The sequence below is a fragment of the Arachis duranensis genome, chromosome 5, assembly GCF_000817695.3.
Source record: "Arachis duranensis cultivar V14167 chromosome 5, aradu.V14167.gnm2.J7QH, whole genome shotgun sequence".
Taxonomy (NCBI): Eukaryota; Viridiplantae; Streptophyta; class Magnoliopsida; order Fabales; family Fabaceae; genus Arachis; species Arachis duranensis.
Window position 1 is genome coordinate 100,413,990 of NC_029776.3, and position 22,740 is coordinate 100,436,729.

General features: G+C 31.6%; 2 protein-coding genes across 2 annotated transcripts; one reads left to right on the top strand and one right to left on the bottom strand.

Annotated features, from left to right (window-relative positions):
* The first annotated feature begins 457 nt into the window (after positions 1 to 457).
* On the top strand, positions 458 to 2,439 carry LOC110281612 (protein FAR1-RELATED SEQUENCE 5-like). The gene is made up of 5 exons (XM_052261864.1): positions 458 to 787; positions 874 to 989; positions 1,070 to 1,134; positions 1,398 to 1,466; positions 2,249 to 2,439. Exons 1-5 carry the CDS (start codon positions 458 to 460, stop codon positions 2,437 to 2,439), a joined length of 771 nt encoding a protein of 256 aa, XP_052117824.1.
* An 8,295-nt stretch (positions 2,440 to 10,734) lies between these two features.
* Positions 10,735 to 17,857, bottom strand: LOC107491344 (aspartate--tRNA ligase, chloroplastic/mitochondrial). The gene is made up of 15 exons (XM_016112189.3): positions 17,293 to 17,857; positions 17,022 to 17,165; positions 16,699 to 16,808; positions 16,321 to 16,432; positions 16,093 to 16,164; positions 15,381 to 15,472; positions 14,806 to 14,926; positions 14,383 to 14,505; positions 13,976 to 14,171; positions 13,702 to 13,889; positions 13,531 to 13,602; positions 13,076 to 13,174; positions 12,908 to 12,988; positions 11,369 to 11,426; positions 10,735 to 11,056 (listed from the first exon to the last, which is right to left on the bottom strand). Exons 1-15 carry the CDS (start codon positions 17,683 to 17,685, stop codon positions 10,878 to 10,880), a joined length of 2,040 nt encoding a protein of 679 aa, XP_015967675.1. The 5' UTR covers positions 17,686 to 17,857; the 3' UTR covers positions 10,735 to 10,877.
* Positions 17,858 to 22,740: the final 4,883 nt, after the last annotated feature.

Sequence of the window (22,740 nt, forward strand, 5' to 3'; positions counted from 1 at the left end):
GGACACTTTTCGATTCATTTGTTATTACACAATTATCATGTTATGATATTATTTCGGTTCATTCTTTAACAATTTTGAATTGAATAGAATGGAATGTAATTGAATAAAGTGATAATGAATAATTTTGTTTTTCTTTGCTAAAATCAGTGTTGTTTATGAATTTGAATTTAGATAGAATACAGGAGTTTCTGAATTTATAGAATGCATATATTTCGGTTCATTGGTTATTACATAATAGTCTTGTTATGACAATATTTTAGTTTATTTTACGGTCTAGGTGTGTTGTCGATGAACAATTTGTTTTAAAGGTTGGGATGACTTTCAAGACACTCGAAGAAGTTAGAAAGTTCTACAAATATTATTCCAAACTTGCTAGTTTTTCAACCAAAATAAGGAACACCACTCGGAAGGAAGATGAAATTAAGAATCAGCTAATTATATGTAGTAGAGAGGGGAAATGGAATTCAAGATATCTCCAACTCTGAAGGCAAATCTCTCAGCCGGAATAAACTGTCCAGCTAGGATTTATGTACATATATTGACGGACGTTGGTCTTTGGATTATTTCTAAAGTTGTTCTGAATCATTCACATCCTTGTTGTCCTGATCGTGCAGATATGCTTAAACAACACAGGGAGCTAAGCATGTTTGTGCGTCGTACCATTGAAAATAACGAGGAAGCCGGAATCAGACTGAGTAAAACATATAAGTCATTTGTAGCAGCAGGGGGTAGTCATCGTGAACTAAATTTTATTGAAAAAGATGTGAGGAATTACATTACAAGGGAAGTGCGGAATATTTTTGAATAAGATGATACCAAAGAATTTGGGAAGCACTTATTAAGAATGAAAGAGAATAATCAATTTTTTTTTAGCTTAACCTTGAAATTGATCACTCTATCAAAAATGTATTTTGGGCTGATGCAAGAAGTAGGGCTGCGTATGAGTATTTTGGAGATATTTCATTTGGTACGACTTACAACACACACAGGTATTCGGTTCATTGTGATATAATATTCGGTTCATAGGCATAACCAGTTTCGGTTCATAACTGTTGGTGTCCATTTGCAGGTACAATATGGTTTTTGATTCTTTTGTGGATGTGAATCACCACGGTCAGTCGACACTTTTCGGATGTACTTTGATGAAAAATGAGGATATTCATCTATTCAAATGGTTATTCGAATATTGGCTTCGTTGCATGAGAGGAAAGACACCAAAAGGAATTGTTACCGATCAATGCGCATCGATGCAAAGGACTATTAAGAGTTGTATGCTAACAACAATTCATCGGTGGTGCATTTGGCATATCATGAAGAAAATCTCAAGTATATTAAATGAAGCGACATGAAGAAATCAAACAAGAGATGAGTCATTGTTTGGAACTTGTTTACAAAAGATGCATTTGATAGAAATTGGAGTAATCTTCTCAAGAAGTATGGTGTTGGAGGCAATAAGTGGCTTTCAGGTAACTGAGGTTTCATTCGAATTAATTAATGTTATTTTTCGGTGAAAACGGGTATAAGTTTTGGTTTATTTTGTGTTTGATTTTGGTTCATTTGCAGAGCTATTTGAAGATCGTCATTTATGAATTTTAGTTCATCTTGATCACCATACTTTTGGGTTGGGATGAGAAGCACACAAAGGAGTAAGAGCATGCATGGTTTTTTTAACAAGTTTATTACATGTAATAGCTCCTTGATTCAATTTGTAAAGCAATATGATAATTGCCTAGGAAGCAGAGAGCAAAGAGAGAGAGAATTTGATGCTGTAGATTTTCATACTATCATACCATGTGCAACAAAATCATCAATAGAGGCTCAATTTCAGCATGTGTATACTCATGAGAAGTTCAGGAAAGTTTCAAACACAATTTAGAGGAAATGTGAATTGCATCACAAGATCAACGCAGTCAGTTCTAGGTTATACGGTATATGAAGTTGTAGAACAGGTTTCTAACTTAACATTTAATAAGTTTGTTGTTACATATGATGCGATATCATACGAAGTAAAATGTCAGTGCTTATTGTTTGAGTCAAAGGATATATTGTGCCATCATTCTTTGAGTGTCTTAAGCTTTGAGCAAGTAGATAAAGTTGCACTGAGATATATATTGGAACGCTGGAGTAAGAACGTAAAAAGGAGACACACATATCAAGAGCAACCAAGAAAAGCCTTTATTAGAGCCAAAAAATAAGAGATTTGATGATTTAGTGTTTCACTTGCACAATATTTGTGAATTTGCATCAGAATTCGAGGAGTTGATTGAAATTTTGCAGCAGACTTTTGATAATGTCATGGCTGAGATGCAAGAATATCAAGTGAAAAGTAAAAGCAAATGCTCGTTATCTCACGAAGATGCTACGTTGAATGATGTTAACGACCTTCAAAGTTCTCCACGTGTTAGAACAAGAGAACGTCCCAATAATAGACTGGGATAAAATATGGAAAAAAAGATCGCAAATGCAACAAAGAAAAAAAAAAGCTAGCTCTAAGCGAGTTTACATTGATTTGCTTTTGATTAGGGAAAAATGCGTTTGTGCATTTTGCTAATCTATAATTTATTTCTTTTTGCAGTTGAACCTTTTAGATGGTGGATCAATGATTCAGTCAAGCTCCAACCTTTATCATGCACATGATATGAATTATCTCAGAGAGGATTATAGAAATGGTATTTATTAAAATAAATTGTGCTAATATAATGTTTTTTCCTTTGATGGAAATGAGGGTTAATTTCTTGTGTTATTTTTTATTGAATAGCTACATTTTGGTTTTTCAAACTAGTTGCTGTAATTGTGTTATGGTAAATAGCTTTAGGTATTTAATAGAATACATTTCGATTCATGTATGACTAAATTTCGGTTCATTTGAGTTTTAGTCATATAATGAGGGTTAATTTTTTATTTATGTTATGTTTTATTGAATAGTCACTTTTTGGTTTTTCAAATTAGCTTCTGTAATTATATTTGCGACAAATAGTGTAGGTGTTTCTGCAATTGAATAGTCATATAATGAGGTTCATTTTTTTGGTTCATTTTGTGTATAAATTTTGATTCATTTGTGTTTTTTCCGCTCTTGAGGTTTAATAAATACATTCAACATATTCGGTGTGAATTTAGGTTCATTCAAATTAATGTGATTTCAATATAGCCTATAACGCACTAACTTTTAGTACCTCATGATCATACTAAAAGTTTGAGCACTATTCACCTCTACACCTTTTTATTATATACTATCTTTATTTAATATTGAGCCTTTGCGAATACGAACCGAAACTTTAGTTAATAAAACGAAAGGAGACTTTATCTTAAATCACTTAATCACAAAAGTATATATATTCACATAACTTTATATACATAGACTTATTCAAAAAATCTCAATTACAAGTCCTACCCCTCTAAAAAAATAAAATAATAAACGAGAGAAAAATAAATTCTAATAACTCAACTCGTGAAAATAATCTTCTATACTCCTGTATCTCCACACTAAACTTTCGTACCTGTAACTGAAAGAAGTGAAAATAAGGAGTAAGAAAAGGGAAGTTACATCACCGTCAAATTTTAGCAAACAAAAGTGACACCAACACGTAGAGGAGAAAGATACGAATACTTTTATCAGATTATATTTTTTGTTAGAGTTACGGATTGCAAAAAATTGAAGCCAAAATTTCAATAGGAATTACGACTTTCTTCCAAACAAGCTTCGGACTCTCTCTTCCAATAATAATAATAATAATTTTTTTATCTTTTTTAAAATATTGTATTATAATAAAAGTTATTTAAAATTTTAATAGATTTTAAATTTAAAGTATCATAAAATTTAATTTAATTATTTTTAGAAAAATAATTTTTTTAAATTAAATAATAAATTATGAATAATTCATTATTTAATTTTCAAAAATTTGGGTTGTTACACAACTCGGACATTTCCAACAAATAAATCAAACGGAATTTAAAAAAAGATTTTTAAAAATATATATTAACATTTACAACGAGTGAAAGAAGTGTTTACCTCTTTACAATTTCTTACAAATTAGTGTTAAATTACAGATTGAACCTATTTACTTTTTATATTCTCATATGAGAATTTACAAAAAGGACTTGAGAGAGTAGCGGATGGGTTTGGAATTCTTATGGCTCCAAATGCCTCAATGACTTTGTCTCTCAATTTATTTACCTTGTCCAAGAGAATGGTTGGACCATATTCTTGTCTAAAAGCATCTATTTCTTACAATTCAATTGAAAGAAATTACTTAATTTGAACCCAAATAAAATAAAAAATGAATTAAAATTTATTAATTTAGAAATTACTTACCTGTTTTCAAGTTTTTATATTTGTATTTTTCATTTTTGATCTTTTCGAGATCAATTGTTTCCAGCAATTTCATGACATATATTCCACAATCATAATTAAGAAAGAAATAAGAAAGTAAAATATAATTAATAGGAGAGACACAAAAAAGCACAGTAAAACATAGTAATAACAGTACTATAGCAAAGAAATATTTATACGATGTTCATTGACCATTGATCGTAATATATGGTGCTTCAACGTCCTCTTCATTGTCCAACAAAGATTTTTTCCCAACATAGACCCTCATCTGGGATACTATTAAGCCCTGAAAAGGATACAAAAAGTGCACTTCAATTCAGTAATAATTGAATGAAATCAACCCCACAAACAATGCTCAATCAGGCAGAAGAGTGATTGATAATGGTTAGAAATAAGAGATAACTTACAACAAAAATATGTATTACGTAAATAACTTACAACAAATTTATTCAAAGCTATTCTTTCTTTAGGTATATCTTTTTTCTTGATGGGGTCAAGCACATGGAAGACCTTCTTCTTAACATCACCAATCCACAACCACCAATGGTCTTTATGGCAAACTGGTGCAAACAGCTGAAGTTTAGAAAAAAGATAGAATATTTCAGTCTAAATAATAGCAAACGATAGAATTATTAAAGAAGTTTTAGAAATCACAACTTACAAGTGGATGCGATGCAGTTTTTTTTTTTGTCAAGAAAAAGCAGGTAGTCCTTAAATTCACTGATCTGGTAGGCCGTCTTAGTGTTTGGATCAATGTATTCATGGTTGTACTTCCCCAACATTAAATTTTGTAAAATGAACCGAAATAAACTAATAAATGAACCAAATTACTTAAAGAATAACAAATTTGGTCAGTATTTATCAGCAGCATCAAGTCAACCTCAATTTAATGACAAATGAACCGAAATTAGTTCAAATTTGAACAAGCAATCATAAAGATTCAATCATCAATAAAAACACATCAAATTCATTTTTGGATTCAAATGAACCTGAATTAAACAAAAAAATAAACTGAAATTAGTTCATATTTGAACAAGCAATCATAAAGACTCCATCATCAACAAAAACACATCAAATTCATTTCTGAATTCAAATAAACCTCAATAAATTAAGAAATCAACCAAAATTACTTAAGAAATAAAAAATTTGGCTTACCACAATCTGTCGACACGTAGTATATTTCTTCATCAAATCTGCGACATTTTCTATTGTTGAGAACCATACACATTGCAGAGGCCACCTATAGGACGAAATTTTTTTTAGATATATTGGAATTAAACTGTTTAGAAAAATCATTAATGTTAATATAATACCTGAAGATTTTACCGTATTTTCTACGTTTTGTTTGGATTTTAGAGACAAAAAGTGGCATCTACCCCCTCTAAATGAGCTTTATGGTCCAATATGAATACAATTTCAAACTCATTGGTTGCCCCTTCTTTGTTAATCTTTATTTGCGTCATCCACTGATAACATTTCTCTCTCAGCTATTCTGTTATTTCTTTTTCTTTCACCGGAGTCTTGTACCCTTCAGGGGTGCTCAAACTCGGCTTTGCACTGGTTTTCTCAGCATATTGCAATGCTGCTATCACCCCAATATCCATCACCGCCTCTACCAATTTTTCAGGTTGTGTTACTATGAGAGGTCAGTGGACTTATGTCAAAGCTGAATGAAGGTACATCATCTTTTCAATGCTGAGGACGGGGAGAACTGCAAGATGATAGAGAAAAGTTTTTGAAATAATAAAAAAACATTATGATATAGTATTAAAACGAATAAAAAAGATTTTAAGTAAAACTTACACATTAAGAGGAGCTTCTTGCTTCAATTGCCTTGCCGAAGTTTCTTCGGGGCTTGCTGTTGGAGTTTTGGAGGGCAACTAGATTACACAGAAAATTGTTTAATAATGAACCGAAATTATTATTATATAGCATCAAAACTAATAAAAAAGATTTTAAGTAAAACTTACACATTAAGATGAACTTCTTGCTCTGATTGCCTTTCCAAAATTTCTACCGGAGCTTGCTGTTGAGTTTGGGACTGATAGCTGGATTACATACTAATGTGTTTAATAATGAACCAAAAATATTATTATATAGCATCAAAACTAATAAAAAGTATTTTAATTAGAACTTACTCATTAACAGAAGCTTCTTCTGTTTGAGTTTTTGAAGGAACAAAAGTAAAGGTTTTTTGTTATTTTAGCTCTTCCACAAGAGAACTTAAAATAGCAATTGCAATAGAAACTCTAATGAAGGTAAACAAGAAAGGAGTTAATGTTAAATGATTAGAATTGAAAAGTAAATTGGAAATCTGCACTAAGTAAATCTTTACATTGATTAGAATAGAAAAGTAAATTGCAAAACTCACATATCCAGAGGTTGAGACTGACTTTCTTCTCAAACCAAAGGATTTGTTCTTGAGGGTCAGGTGTTGGGCTACTGATAAATAAACAAAAATTCTGTATCAATAATTAAACAAAAATTATTGCCTAAATTTAAAAGACTAACCTAAGTATTTCAACTTACATAGTTAGAGGTTGTAAATTCTGTTTTTTCTTTTTTTCATGCCATTTTTTTCTTCTAAAAAATGTAACTGGAAATTCAGGGGTATTTTTTCTAATAAAAAAGATACGAAATTAAAATCGTCAACCAAGATATTCTAATTAAAATAAGAAGAAATGAATGTTAAGAGAAATTACTTGGTATTGCTTGGTGCGTTTACAGACCGTGCCAAGCTCGTCTGTGTTTGAAACACAGGTTCATTTTTGCTGCTCAAATTTACAGTTGCCAGTCTAAGAAAAAAAATTATTATTCAATAAAACCAAAGAAATTATATAAGGTTTTAAGAAAACTTAGCAGAAAGAAAAAGAAATTTATATAAGAAACTTAATCTTACGTCCACGATAAATCATATCACGCGTCCGTCGAGTCACGGTTATCCGGAGCAACATTTGTTTTTGTAGCACCGTCTTTTTTTCTCTTAATTCTTTTTGTTTTCTGTTTTTACTACTCGTCTCCTCTACTTCTTTACTTCTGATAATTCATACAAAAAGTTTTTTTAAAATCAGGATGAACCTTAATTCAAAAATAAATGAACCAAAATTTTTAAATGATTTGAACATACAATCCATGTTCGAAAATAAGCAAAGAAACAAGCAGCCAAATTAGTTAATTCCCAAATGAACCAAAATTATTTCAAATTTGAACAAGCAGTCAAATAGACTCAATCATAAAGAAAAACGCATCGAATGTATACAGCTGACAAATATCAGAGCTATAACTAACTTAAAAAGCGCACATGAATAAATTCATCAAATCCAAGTGAAACTAAACCAAATGAACCTCAATTAAACTTAGAAATGAACCGAAATTATCAATACTTATCAACATCATCATGTGAACCTCAATTAATTCACAAATAAACTGAAATTATTTCAAATTTGAACAAACAGTCAAAAAGACTCAGTCAATAAAAAGCAGAACATATATTTATAACAACAAAATAATCATTTTTTAATCTTACTCATCTTCGGATTCAGTTTTGCTTTCCGAATCTGTCTGAACAATCTTCCTTTTTTTTGCTTTGTTTTTTTGCCACTCTTGGTGGTTGTTTTCTTTTCTTTGGTTGTGTTTTCTCCATTTCTTCCTCTCTGCAATAAATACAAAAAATTTTGTTAAAATAACAATATAAAACTTTAAATAAATAGATAGTTTTCGATAAGTGATGGTGAGAAATATACTCAAATTCAAAAAAAATTCTTCTTTCGAAGACGAATGCAAGATGACAAGTTTCTTTTTTCTTTCTTCTTCTTTTCCTTTGTTTTTTCCTTCTTTTCTTTTATCTCTCTCCTCCTCAATTCTATTCATTTCAGAATTTCCTAAAACAGAAACTTCTTTAGTTAGCACAATAATTTAAAAGCACCTGAACCAAAATTTTAAGGAAAATAATTTTTTTATTTATCATTTTATTATTTGTCTCAAAGGCAATTCGGTCAACCAGTCTCCTCCATGTCCAGTACTCCACCCAAGGTGGCCCGAGAGCATCATCTGCTTCTGGATCAGGAAATTTCGTTTCATGGAAATATATTATCATTAAGAGAAGGACGCAGCCATCAACTGAAAGTTTGTATCCTATTCTCTGGACTTTGTTCCCCTTTATCCGGAAGCTCACCACATGAGACGCCCAATTCCATTGTCGGACCATCTTTATAAGAAGGAGAGGTGGCTTATGGACCGGGGAATGTGTGCTTATTGTTGTCGGCAACAAGAAGCATTTCTGGACAAAGAAGATGAAGTAATGAAGTTCGTCTTGAATTTCAGCAACTTCCCCAACCCCTTCAACACATATCCATCACAGATTTTATCAAAGATGCCAAAGTAGCACCTTTGAAGCTGTCGATAATCTCCTTCTGCTGCTCATTCAATTTGCTATACACAACATTTTCAGAAAAATTATCCCCTACAATATTTTAATATAAACAAATCAATTCCGATTTGAACATGTAGTCAAAAATCATCAACAAGAACACATTGATTTTATTTTCTGTATCCAAATGAACCTCAAATATACTAAGGAATGGACCGAAATTACTTAAGAAATAAAAATTTTTGTCAATACTAAATGAATTAACCAAAATATTTTAATATAAACAAATTAATATAAAAATAACAAAAAGATAAAAAAAATACAAATGTAAAAGATGAAAAGTATAATACCACCTGAATTTAGGCCCAGTGCATCTCCTATCTTGGCAAAGGTTATGTAGATTTTGCTATAGCGAGTATCCAAGAATCCATGATAGAGATCAAAGTAAAGAATCAATTCACTCAAGAGCTTGTGCGAGACATTCAATTATGGGATGTCTCGGTGCACTGAATCCTATTTCTTCTACGATAACTTTCTTTTGTTCACTCAATTCGGCGAACATCCTAGCTATCAATTTCGTTGAGTATCTCAAATCGTGATTGTTTTGCAAGGATTTGAAACATTATGTTATGATATATTTATAATACAAAAATAGAGTTGATTTAATATGTATATGCTTACATTGTAATGCGGCTTCTCTTTTTTTGAGATGGTCATCTTTTTCATTTTTGCTCTAAGGAATAAAAAATTTTGTCAATACTTAACAGCAGCCTAAACCTCAGTTAATTCACAAATGAACCGAATTTGGTTCAGATTTGAACAAAAACTAACTAAACAACCCCACATGAACAAGTTCAGCAAATTCAAGCGAAACCAAACTAAATGAACATAAATTAAACTAAGAAATGAACCTAAATTTCTTAAAGAATAACAAATTTGGTTAATACTTAACAGTAGCATCAAGTGAACCTCATTCAATTCATAAATAAACCGAAATCGCTTCAAATTTGAACAAAAACTAACTAAATAACCCAACATGAACAAGTTCAACAAATTCAAGTGAAACCAAACCAAATGAACATAAATTAAACTAAAAAATGAACCTAAATTTCTTAAGGAATAACAAATTTGGTCAATACTTAACAATAGCATCAAGTGAATCTCATTCAATTCACAAATGAACCGAAATTGCTTCAGATTTGAACAAAAAATCATAAACATTCAATCAGCAAGAAAAACACATTCAATTCATTTCTGCATGCAAATGAACTCAATTAAAGTAAAAAATGAACCAAATTATTTATCAAAACTAATAAACTAACACAATTTCATTTGATGCCCTAGTTATGGAGAAAAACAAAAAAAAATGGAATCAGAGAGAAAAACAAAAAAAAATGGAATCAGAAAAACTCGATCTACTAAATGAACAAACTCGATCCACTAAACCTTAAATCAAACTAGTAGAAATACAAGATTTGTAAGATATTAACTAAACATAATAACAATAGTTTTCTCAGTACTTTGCGAAATCTTTGTTCTTATTTTTGTGTATTTTTTGTTGCTAAATTCAAACGCACCACCAAATTCTGCAGTAGTTTCCACAGAGAAGTACAAAGAGAAATGGTAACGTTTGAGATTTTTGGCGCGTGTAACCACTTCTTTAATAAGAGTGAGTTTTTTTTGTGTTGGACCTACTTGGTTGAACTTAGATACAATAAGGTTTGGATGTATAACCCAACTGTTCTTTTTAACTCTGATATGCGATGCGAATTAAGAATCTTATTGAATAACCAAATTAGAAGAGAAATTTTTAGAGAGTAAATTAAGAATATGCCAACGAGCGTGTAGTTCATCGACAAATATTATCCTATTAAATACTCGCTTTGATTCATAATATTTATCGTTTTAATTTATGTTCACAAACAGTTAGGTATAAAGAGTATTACAGTTGTTGGACAAAAAATAATCAGTCCATGTCATACATAGTGCTGAACCTAACCATTTGTCCTAATTATTGATAACTGTGATAAATATAGACAAGGACAAGTGCTACATAACTCCATTTATTCCACATGAAAACCAAAAGTCCATAATATACGTACACAGATGTAAAAATGGTGTTGTGGAGAGGTATAAAGAGGGTGCAACATCTAATCCAAAAATAGGAATATGGATACATCAATGTTGGTGTGAAGTTGCAATAGAGAGATCTTGGAGCTGCTGGGGATCGACCTCAGATGGTGACCTTGTGAGGGCACACTGTGCAGTTGTTGTCTTTGGGAATGCAATCACATCCCTTATGGAGTTAGCCCCGGCCAACAACATTACCATTCTGTCCAACCCATAAGCTATCCCCCCTACACACATACACATGCATATATAAGTCAGTACCCATAAAATAACAATCACACATCAAATTGCACCAACATTAAATTACCAAACAAAAATCCTATCATTATCTAAAATGGTGACATCCTAGTGGAATAAAGCTTTATTGTTGTTGTTCTTGTTTAAAATGGTAACATACATATTCCTTAGTCCTCACAAGTTTCTCCATGAACCACTTTAGGCATGCTTTAACAAACGCAACAAAAATATGCTAAATAGAGTTTCTATCTTTAATTGCTTGTAACTCTGTACATGTTTCTAGGATGCACAAAGCTGCGTACCATGTGGTGGAGCCCCCATGTCAAGCGCTTCAAGAAGATAACCAAACTTCGATTCAGCCTGAAAGAAAGTATAATGTGTAATTCAGGTCAGTTTAAGTCTCAAAATATCTTCAAAGGTAAACAGCATTTAGGTCCAATTGCAGACCTGAAAAATTGTTATTATCAAGTCTGTCAGATAAGGATCATCCAAATAAAAACAAAAATAAAAAAAAAGGCTTAAATACGTTTTTGGTCTCTATCAAAAATAGTATTTGCAAATCATGTGTACAGCTCTATTCTTGGCAACAATGCAAGTCCATGTAGAAGGTTTCGAACTGAATTTGAGCACATCAAAACATGAACCAACCTTATGATTTACGAATTCCCCTTGTTTCTGTCAATAACATAATAGCCCCAAAAATTGGCATGCATGTCATGTCAGTGTGTTCCAATTGCATTCTAGAGAGAGAAAAAGATCTTTTAAGAAAAAAATAAAAAAATCTGCCCATTCCCCATTTCCACTGAAAATATGGGAGTGCATGTGACTTGCACTTGAGCTTGCTGTAGCCAATTCCCCCTGCCCGTGTCAATGAGGATTACCACCTTCCTCGCTTCCTGCATTAACAAAACCCACCACCTTGAAAGACTTGTGGTCGTGAGAGTGAGCATGCTCTTATGGGACAGCAGCAAGGAACACATCACTAGCATCAAGGGACCCTCGTGTGGCCCTCCTTGCTCTTCATCAATTCCCTCTTCATCAGGCCCTTCAACCAGCAACAAGTGGTAGTGGCTCAAACATCTCCCACTCTGATGGCAATTGTAAGGGACCACAGAGAAATATAGGAAAAAATGTGTGTATTATTAACATCTATAGCTGGATCTAAGCTACAAGTGGAGAAAACTCAGAATTAGGCGACAGAGGGAAGACTGACTTCTATCTCCCAGGCCAATTTCCCAAAAAATGACCTATTTATGATCCCAATCCTTATTTTATTTATACCTTTTCCTATTGACATTCACTCGCATACTTCGTACTCTCTCTGTGCCATATCTCCTCCTCTACTCCCACGCTCTGCTAAACTGGCCCCACCTACCTCTACTTGTACTACGCCTGAATTAATGCCTAAACTGTCCCTGTAATTCTTACGCTTGAATACTCACAGCCCATGGGAAAATTTCTCTCCAACTCTTACACTCCTACTCTAAATTCACTCTCAACTCTCTTTTTCATTCTTCTGCTGTAAATAAAGGGCAGAGGTTCTACTTTACCACCCTCAGTCTTCTCTTCATTTGGGTACTTAACAATAACCCTAACCAATCTAACCATTTGCTTCAAGGAAGTGGTGCCAAACCTGGTGGTCTAACAATAATATGGTAGATGGTGAAACCAGGAAAAATGGCCATACAATTGGAGGGGAAAAAGACAATAGGAAAACTGTACATAATTCCACTCCATGTTTGAAAATATTTCAGTGAATAAACAAGATTGGAAGTAAAAGTAAGATTTAATAAGCATAAGAATGAAATCCTAATTAAACTTCAGACAAATGGTCAACTAACCTGCTCAATTGAGATTCCAACAATCTCCAAAACCTTTTGTTGTATATCACGCTTATAAATTCTTAGACTTCCACCGCCAATCTGGCAGAAAATAGGATCAAATTAATCATCGTTCATGCTAGCAGCATAAAAAGTATAGAAAGTAGCCAAGAAATAAATCTTAATTACCTCCACCCCATTGTAAACCATGTCATAAGCCAATGCACGAGCAGATGCAAGGTCATTCATGTCTTCAGGATTTGGTGCAGTGAAAGGATGATGCAAAGCCTGTACTTGAATATAATTTAGAGAATAATATTAGAATAACCATAGATATATATCCAATAACCAAATTCAAAAATCTCAATCTAAGAGATGAATTGAGTACATTATGCTATAAATCGACGGAAATAAAAGATTTTTTTATTTTTCTAGTGCTTTTATTTTTACTGCTAGAAATTTGCCAAACACGCTAAAAATAAAAAAAAATCTTTTTTCAATGGAAAAAGATCTTTTTCTATCGACTTAATGGCGCTCAAACAAGCACTTACTGCAATAATAAAGAATAATCATAAAAGTCCATAACTAAACATGCTGTTATGTTGAGAAATAAATTGACGAATGTTACTAAAATTTGAACAGACCTCAAGCCGCTGCTCTGTATCATTCCACTCAAACATTGGAAAATCAGTAATCCACAAAATTGAATGCCTGCCCTAAAACCCAGATAATGAAAGAAAATCAAAGAGAAAATAGTAAGGAAGAAAGATAAAGTACATTTTCTTTTTCTCTTAAGAGTCGGATCAGTAACTTACATGGTCAATCAAGCCAAGGTCATTGGCAACATAAAGTCTAAGACGGTCTAGAGTTCTATTAACAGACGCATGATGACCCACTGCAAATAAGATCAGATCACCGGGTGCAGCAGAGCATTGTTTTAACAAATTCTCTCTAGTTGTAGCATCCATACTCGATATCAAAGCAGCGATTCCGTCAATCTCCCCTAAAATCAAAGGTCAACAGAATAAATCATAGAATAAAATATGCCTTTTGATGTCATAAAATAAATATAGAATGTCCATCGTTTACCATTATCCAAAACCTTAAGGAAAGGTAAACCCTTAGCACCAGCTCTCATCGCTTCATTAAAAATATCACCTTTCTTGAGAGCTGAATTTGAGTATCTTTTTGCACCAGAAGGTATACACAACACTTTAATAATTCCCCCACTTTCCAAAGAATCAGAGAAAACTCTGAAGGATGACCCTAAGAAAAGGTCAGATAACTGCAGCCCAATTAAAAATCAAACTTCAGCAAGATGAAGTGAGAAGCAAGTACATGTAAATTACCACAGAACAAAAAAAAATTATTTTCAAAAAGGAACAGAAGCAAGCTATACCAAACCAAATAGTTTATGAACAGAATAGTGGATCATCTTTAAATGTGAGATGCTAGAAAACATGATACTACTGAGGAAGAAAAAGCAAGATCATTACATCCTTTAACTCGAGATCAAATCTGGTATCCGGCCTGTCTGAGCCATATCTGCTCATTGCTTCAGCATATGTAAGCCTGGGAAAAGGGTTTGGTAATTCCACCCCTTTAATATCAAGGAAAACCTGCAACAATAACTTCGTGTTTATCCCACGCAATGAACATGTATTGTTATCCAGGAGGAGAGCAATTTCAAAATAGACATAAATAATTGCCACTCAACAATCTGCAATACTGCCAACACTAGAGGTACTAAATCACCCACCAATCAGATAAATTATTCAACTTTAAGTAATGGAATTTTGCATCTGCATTTTCTGATTAATCCATTAAAAAATACATGTTTTCATTCTACCAAATGTAAGATAATTGACAAATGTGGTCATAACCCATAATAGACTAGATTACAGATGGCATAAGCTAACCTTTCTGATCAATTCTTCATTTAGAGATAACATATCCTCTAAAGGAGTAAAAGCCATTTCCATATCTAGCTGGGTGAACTCAGGTTGTCTATCTGCTCTTAAATCTTCATCACGAAAACACCTGGCAAAATGGCAAAATGGTTATTTGAGTTGTTTCCGTGTGATCTCAAGGTCACAGGTTCAAGCCGCAGAAACAGTCGTCGATGTAATAATCAGGTTAGGCTGCGTAAATTACACCCTTTGAGTGCGGCCCTTCTCTGGACCCTGCATTAACGCGGGATGCTTGTGCACCGGGCTGCCCTTTTTTTTTATTTTAAAAAGACAGATATCCTATCTTCTTAGTCAATGACTAATCAGATCATAAACATTCTTTTATAGAAATGCAGAACATTTATTACAAATAAGAAGGGGAAAATAATACCAGGAGGTTATGATATCTTCACAGAAGAGATCAAACTAATCAAAACTCATAGGAACACATTTAAAATGAAGAATGCAGCAAGGCCAGCAAACACTTCGCATATCTTGAACACACAAATATGAATAGAGATTCAAACATTAAAAGAGAAGCTAACCTTGCTAACTGATAATATTTATCAAAACCTGCTACCATTAGCATTTGTTTAAATAACTGTGGACTTTGTGGCAAGGCGTAGAATGTTCCTGGCTTCATAGAATAAATCAACACTACTTTAATAAAAGAAGTTTCTTAGGCAAAATACAGAAAAAATATTTATAATGATTTTCCTCATTTAGGATGTACCAAAGTGATGCTTTAAAAGTGTTCACATCAGATAAAAGATCAACAGTGTTGCTACCGAATCATATCCACAAGGCAAAAGTTCTATGTCAATTCCTTTGAGGTACACACAACCACTTTTCAATTTCTAGTAATAGATACCATAAGTAGGCAATTCAACATTTTTTCTTCTAACTGAACAACTAAAGGAACAATGAATGAATATAGTTCTTCAAAAGCTAAAGCTAAACCTACCACATGTACTATCCATGAACAATATCTTTAAGGTCTCTTGATGTCTTTACTTTATTTATAATTGGAACACATTAAAAAGAGGGGAAAAATAATAATCCAATATTTTAGAGAAATCTAGTGCAAGGTTGTCCTAACTTACAGGGAGGATCCCAATAGTATGATGTATAAATAAATGATAAGAGAAATATCTGAGAAATTCAAATTATAACCATATTCTCATGTTACTATCTTGACTGAAAAAGATTCTGAAAGAACAGTTGTAACTCTGTCATGACATAAACATATTTAACTACCTGGGTTCTTGAAGGAACTAAATAATCCCGGGCACCTTCTGGCGTGGATTTAGACAGTATTGGAGTTTCAATCTACCTTATGACCAGAAAAGGGTAAAGATCAACACTGGGATACCAACCACCAAGTATCAACAACCAAAGTAAAGTAGCAATGGAAGGTGGAAACATTATAAATCATTAAAGAGAGAAAATAGCCGAAATGATGAACTAACAATCAGAGAACAGTACCTCAACAAAACCATGGATGTCTTCTAGATATCTCCGAATGAGTTTAACAACTTTATGTCGCAGCAATATGTTGAAACTCATTTGTTGCCGCCGTAGATCAAGGCATCGATACCTTCCAACAAGTAATCATAAACAATAGATCTCCCACAAAAGAATACATTATACAAGAAAACTAACTTCTGAACATGATAAACAAAGACCCAAAAAGAAAAGGAAGAAAAACTAGTACAGAGTGCTGTGTGACTTGCCCAAGGAGCAGAATATAGTCCATGTCCGCACCAGATTGACAAGTAAACTGGCGAGAGCTTTTGACATTTGTACAAGAAACCAACTAAAAACATATATAAGCCACTGGGAGCAATAATAAATGGGTACTACCTCAAACGGATTTCCTCTTTAAGAGAATCTTTTGCATCATCTGCTGTAGTAACTAAGAATGGCAACTTTGAATTTACAGCATTTAACACTAGAACACTAGTAGCAGCAACCTGCCACACACATAAACAACTAATTCACATTCAAACAAAACCGTAAATAAATAAAATATTCAAAAAAGAAACGATGGTCTGATCCTAGGCACTAATTGGTTCCTAAAATGCATACTTCTTTGCAGACTAACAAGCAAGAAACAATATGAAAAAATGACAATATCCACAACCCGATTATTATCAATCCAATAGAAAAACACTAAAACTATATACCTCAATGGAGCCTGTTTTCATATTCTTATTGATTGACTCGTTTGGCCTAGACCTGACAACACCGTCAATTGCAACCACATACTCGAGTCTCAAGTTATTGATAGCAGAATGCGCATCTGGAAATTCTTCTGGAAGGGTCGTAACCTAATTTTCAGTTTCAATAAGTAAAAACAAAGCAGAGACATAAAATGTTTTCATATTCTTCCCCAATAAAATAAGATCACAATTCACAACCATCAAGTTAGTTGCAAGAGTAGAGTATAGTAAGTACCTGAACAATACCAGTATGGTCCCTAAGATTGAGAAATGTGAGGCCACCATGGACCCTGTGAAGTGCAACCCAGCCACAAAGCTGAACCTTTTTTCCCACATCGATTGAGGACAACTCACCGCAGAAAGCAGTTCTAGAAACCCAAGAAAGTGACTGAGACCAAGTCTTAGCGTTGGACGAGAGTGCTTGTGCTTCAGAAGAAGGAGGAGGTGGTTGTGTCAAATGAGACGTTGAAGTTGAAGCAGACGCAGAAGCAGAAGCAGAAACGCAAGACAGAGTTCTTGTTCTGGAAAGAACCCTTGGAGTGGTGGTGGAAACGCTGCAGAGGAAGAAGAACGATGACGGCCTTTGGCGGAGGGCCACCAAAGGCAACGCTTTCAGCAACACAGACATCTTGCTTCCACTAAAAGAGAAAAACAAGTGTGTCAAGAATTCATTTTTGAACAACGAGTGGAATTTTCTGTTGAAGAAGAGTTAACGAAGAACAGTGCAAGTAGAAAACAAGCTCAAGTGAAGATGGTGGTGGCGTCTCAACAAGATAACAGATACGAGTAATTTCGTGGGCTGAAAAAAGCCCATCGCCCACAAAACGAATAGATTTAGAAGATATTACAATTCTTTTTCTTTTCCCCTTATTTTAAAATGTTATTTTTATTTTTAATATATTCATATAAAAAAAACCATAAACAAGAGTAAATAATTGGAATTACTTTTTAAAATTTTAGTGGTTAAAAAAATATTTTCAAAAAATAAAAAAATATTCTTTTAAAACAATACAAATAAATAGAAATATTCTATGTGAAATAAATATAAAGATGGATTTATGTTATAATAGAGTACGTAATTTACTTAAAGAAATTAAAGAAAGCGAAAATTATCAGATTGTCTTAAATGAGAAAATACAGTATTTTTGTCTTCCCATTTTTTATGTAAATCATTGTCTTTATACTAAATTTTTTATAAAAAAAAATCTAAAACCTAGATAAAGACAAAGAGTTATGGTTAAATTCTATAGTATATAAATTGTGGTAAAAAAAAGGAGAATGTGGATTTGGATTCTCTAAATTTTAAATTTATTTTAGAAGATAAAATATAATTTATCATCATTTATTTTATAAGTAGGATCAAGAGAAAATATGAAAGAGAAAATTTTAATAATGAAAATTTTTATTTTATTCTCTAAAATAAAAATTTAAAATTTAAAAAATCTAAATTCAAAATCTTATCGGATGAACATAAATTGTGGATAAAAAAATAGTTTTAAGGATAAAAGAATAAAACATATGAAGATTTTATGATTTATAAGAGGCAAAGCTTAATTTTGACAATAAAAGCTTAATTTTGATAATGGAAGACCGTGGCCCCTAAAATTATTATAAAAGAGCTAGTAATACTATTAAAAAAAAGAACAAATGTAGTTTAATTAGTTTAACTCTTATATTTATGCATTAAATTTGTAGAATCAATGTCTACTTTTTATATTTATTCAATTATTTTTAATTTTAAACATTAACATTTTGAAATTGAATTTCAATGAGTTTTCAATGTCTATTTTTTGTATTTATTCAATTATTTTTAATTTTAAACATTAACATTTTGAAATTGAATTTCAATGAGTTTTTATAAATTAAAGATTTTGTCGGTTTATTCATACAAATTAAATCTCATTCTCAATCATCATTTATTATTCTTATTATCAACAAAATTTTACAATTTTAATATTAGAATTAGTTGTGGTAAAATAATTTGCTTTCTCTATATAATTATTTATTTTATAATAATATCTTAGACTTGAGTTTCAATGTTTTTATAAATTAAAAGTTTTATTGGTTTATTTATACAAATTAAAATTTCATTCTCATTATTATTTATTATTTTCATTATCAGTTAGATTTTATAATTTTAATGTTAAAATTAATTTTCCCCTTAAAAGATCTCTTTATGCTCTGTCACTTAGTTCTAAGTCAAAACTCACGAGAATTCCATAATTTATATAGTTCTAGGCCAAAATCTATTTAAAATAATGATTTATGCAATATTTTTAATTAATATAACTTTTTTTTATCTCAATTATCAAATACAGATTAGATATCAAACTACTAAATATAGTTTAACTATTATTTTCTACCTCTAAATTGTATTCGGCATTTATACTTTAAAGAAGAATTGCAAATATTTTAGTATTTAATCATATTAAGTATTTACTAAACTAAGTTATTAAAATTAATTATTAGTATAAAATATATATTAAAATATAAAATATATTAAAAATAAATTAAATAATATATATTTATATATAAATACAAAACTGATTTTAATATATAAATAATATTTTTATTTAATATTTTAAATGTTATAATCATTTTAAATTTTTAATCATTAATCTCATATATATATATATATATGTGTGTGTGTGTGTGTGGATAATTGAGATCAATAATTAAAATAATTGAAACAACTAACACCGAATCACTTTAAAGTTTAAATGTTTACTATATTTTACAATTAATTTTTTAGTGTATAAAAGGTAGCAGTAGTAGGCTAGTAGCTCCAAGTAGCACCAAAACATATGGGTTAATTTTTGTTTTTTTTTTTTATTAAGTGTTTAAGGCATTGTGTTGTGTCTTGTGTGTCAACGCATGAAGTGAATTTGAGCAACATGTGTAAAAAGAACGACGGTGTCCGAATAAAAATAGATGTCAAAGAATACTATTAGATGTACTAGAACTTTGGCCTAAAACTACATAATAATGGAATTTTTATAGATTTTTGGCTTAAAATTATTTTATATTTAAAATTATTTTTTACCCACAATTTATGTTCATTCTACCAATAAATTATTTTTTTCACCACGATTTATGTACGGCAGAATTTAACCATGAATTGTTATCTCTATCCAAATTTCACGTTTTTTTTTTTAAACTAGTATAGAGATAATGATTTACAATAAAATTAAGGGGACAAAAATATTATCCTTTCTCATTTAGGATAATCTAATAATTTTTACTTCCATTTGGTATCTTTAAATATATTACTCATTAGAATACTTATGTCATGTTTTTAAAATTTTTAAGTATATTTTTATCATTTAAATATTTTAAATATACTTTTTGTCAATAAATACGAGTGTACTTAATTTGTGTATTTATTTTTAGTTTTTTTTTTCAGAATTTTATAAAAGAAAATCAAAAATAAAAATAAAAATAAAAATAAAATTTTATTATTTTCATATTTTTTATATAATTTTAAAAATAAAAAATATTAAAAATAAAAATACAAACTAAATACACTATAAATTTTTAAGAAATATTGGATAATATACTTTAAAAAAATGGTGTTTTCTTTTATAATCCTTGTGAATCCTTATTTATAAGACAAAACACCCCTGTTAATGTGTCTTTATTATTAGATATTAGACAAAAAATACAGTAAAATATATAAATAAAAAATAAAAAATTTGTATAAAATAACTTTTTTTAAGAATTATAATTTTTTTCCATCACAAAAAAATTATAATAACACTCTCTTTTAATAAATAGAGAATACACTTCTCATTAAATATAGGAGAAAACCTCTCAAAAAAATTCTCTATGTTATGTAACTCAAAATTACTATTTTTTTTTTGGATAAATTGAATTAAACTGAATTAAGAAGACTCAATTTATAGATGTATTTTTTTAATATAAATCATCCTTTAATTAGAGGTAAATATTTTTTCTCTATTTTCTATCATTAAAATTCTATCGTTATAAGTTAGGAATGTTTATATCCTTTCATTTTATTTAGTTTTTTACTAAAATAATTTTACTAATTTTATAATCTCCTACTTAAAGTTAATTTTGGTATTAAAAGTCTCACAATGGGCCAAATTCTGAGTCGGATGACAGGCGGAGAATCACCCATCCCATGCTCTGTCGCTAGATCTGTAGAGGGCGTAGTAAACGAAGGCATGTAGTTCAGATTTGGGACCATGATGAACTGTTGGTCCGCTGGACCCGCCTGTGACGTCACAAAGGTCAACGGGGTAGTCGGAGAGTAGAGGACTAAGATTGAACAGTCACAGGAGATTCGGTGAAAACTCTCCCTCTACCACGACCATGAAATCTACTAGGTCTACTTGTGCTACATGTTGTCATGTCTGTAAAAAGAATGTATTATTAACACTAATCAGTATATGTATAAACTGCACGAATCATTCAACATTTATATTATTTAAAAAAAATTGACATAATCTTCCTTAAAATTGGACATATATTTATTTTAACGGTTCTCACAAATCCAACCAACCTCAATCCATAACATTAATTAAAACACAATTAAATAAAAATTTACAGCATCACTAGAAATTCTAAAGGCTAAAACCACTAATAATAGTACTATTTATGTCAAGAGGATATAATATAGACTAATCAAATTAAAAATAATTATTTCATAAGTAAATGGCATATCATTGCTCTTAAATTGTCACATTCACTTTATGTGATTGAAATTCTACTTTATTAGTTTTAGTTATTCACATAAAAATTAGTTTAATCCATGTTATTATGATGCTTATATTACTCTTCAAAACCTCCTTCTAATAATCCTACCTACTAAATGTATATTATATATTAAATATAGTGATACATTTTGTTCGTTTGTTCGGACGTTTGGTAGGTCAAGCTGAATTGGAACGGGAGCAGAGACTCGAAGGGGTTAGGACCTGAGCGTGAGATGGGATGTTGGAAGAGGATGCTCGTTTGGATCAGCGGAGTGACGATGTGGTAGGGTCACCTGCAAAAACTCCGACGCTCAAGTCAATATTCGTACAAGAGGTGCCGATTTAGGGTTAGAGTAGGTGATGTACCTGTGGGGAAGGGTAGGTCCCTCCTCCTTTATTCCGTACTCGGGTGGGCTCCTGTGACTAGACTCACCTGTCTGAAAACTTCTACTAGCCGTCCAGGTTCCACGTGGATGAGGAGGTGACGTGCGGGTCACCTCTTGGCTCGAGTCGATACCTGTCGGGTCGGTTACTCGCGTCTGGACTCAGGTCGCTAGTGGGTTGGGTCGGAACAGTTTTCCCAATGTGCTAGCTGCAAGCATAGGAGCTCGTAGTTGGCGCGTTTGATCTAATTGTTTCTGCCTCGATCGAGTTCTCCTAGGGTCGGAAGTCCATGATGGAATCCGTGCCCCCAACGCGCGAGTTACCCTCGTCCGTTACTAGAAGCGTCGCCTCGATTTCTTTGTCGAGCATTTAATGTTCATTATGGCTGATTTGAAATTTGTGGGGGAAAGCCCATTTTGTCTCTGACTTTTCGCGCTTTTCAATAACAGTTACTATTCTGCAGTTTTCCCTTTTGCTCCTTATTCCTTCATACCTCTCCTAATCCTTTGTCTTTAATAGCGCCTCTGCTTGCTTTGGACTCTCTAATCTATCTTCTTTATTCTTGCACCTACATTCTTTTCTTC

What these genes read in the sequence shown, in the direction of transcription:
- LOC110281612 (XM_052261864.1), top strand. Translation starts at nt 458, where the DNA reads ATGGAATTCAAGATATCTCCAACTCTGAAGGCAAATCTCTCAGCCGGA. An exon ending in ACGACTTACAACACACACAG is followed by an intron (nt 990 to 1,069) that starts GTATTCGGTTCA and finishes GTCCATTTGCAG; the next exon opens with GTACAATATGGTTTTTGATT. An exon ending in AGGCAATAAGTGGCTTTCAG is followed by an intron (nt 1,467 to 2,248) that starts GTAACTGAGGTT and finishes AATTTGCATCAG; the next exon opens with AATTCGAGGAGTTGATTGAA.
- LOC107491344 (XM_016112189.3), bottom strand. Translation starts at nt 17,685, where the DNA reads ATGTCTGTGTTGCTGAAAGCGTTGCCTTTGGTGGCCCTCCGCCAAAGG. An exon ending in ACCATACTGGTATTGTTCAG is followed by an intron (nt 17,166 to 17,292) that starts GTACTTACTATA and finishes ACTGAAAATTAG; the next exon opens with GTTACGACCCTTCCAGAAGA. An exon ending in ATACAGAGCAGCGGCTTGAG is followed by an intron (nt 13,175 to 13,530) that starts GTCTGTTCAAAT and finishes ATTCAAGTACAG; the next exon opens with GCTTTGCATCATCCTTTCAC.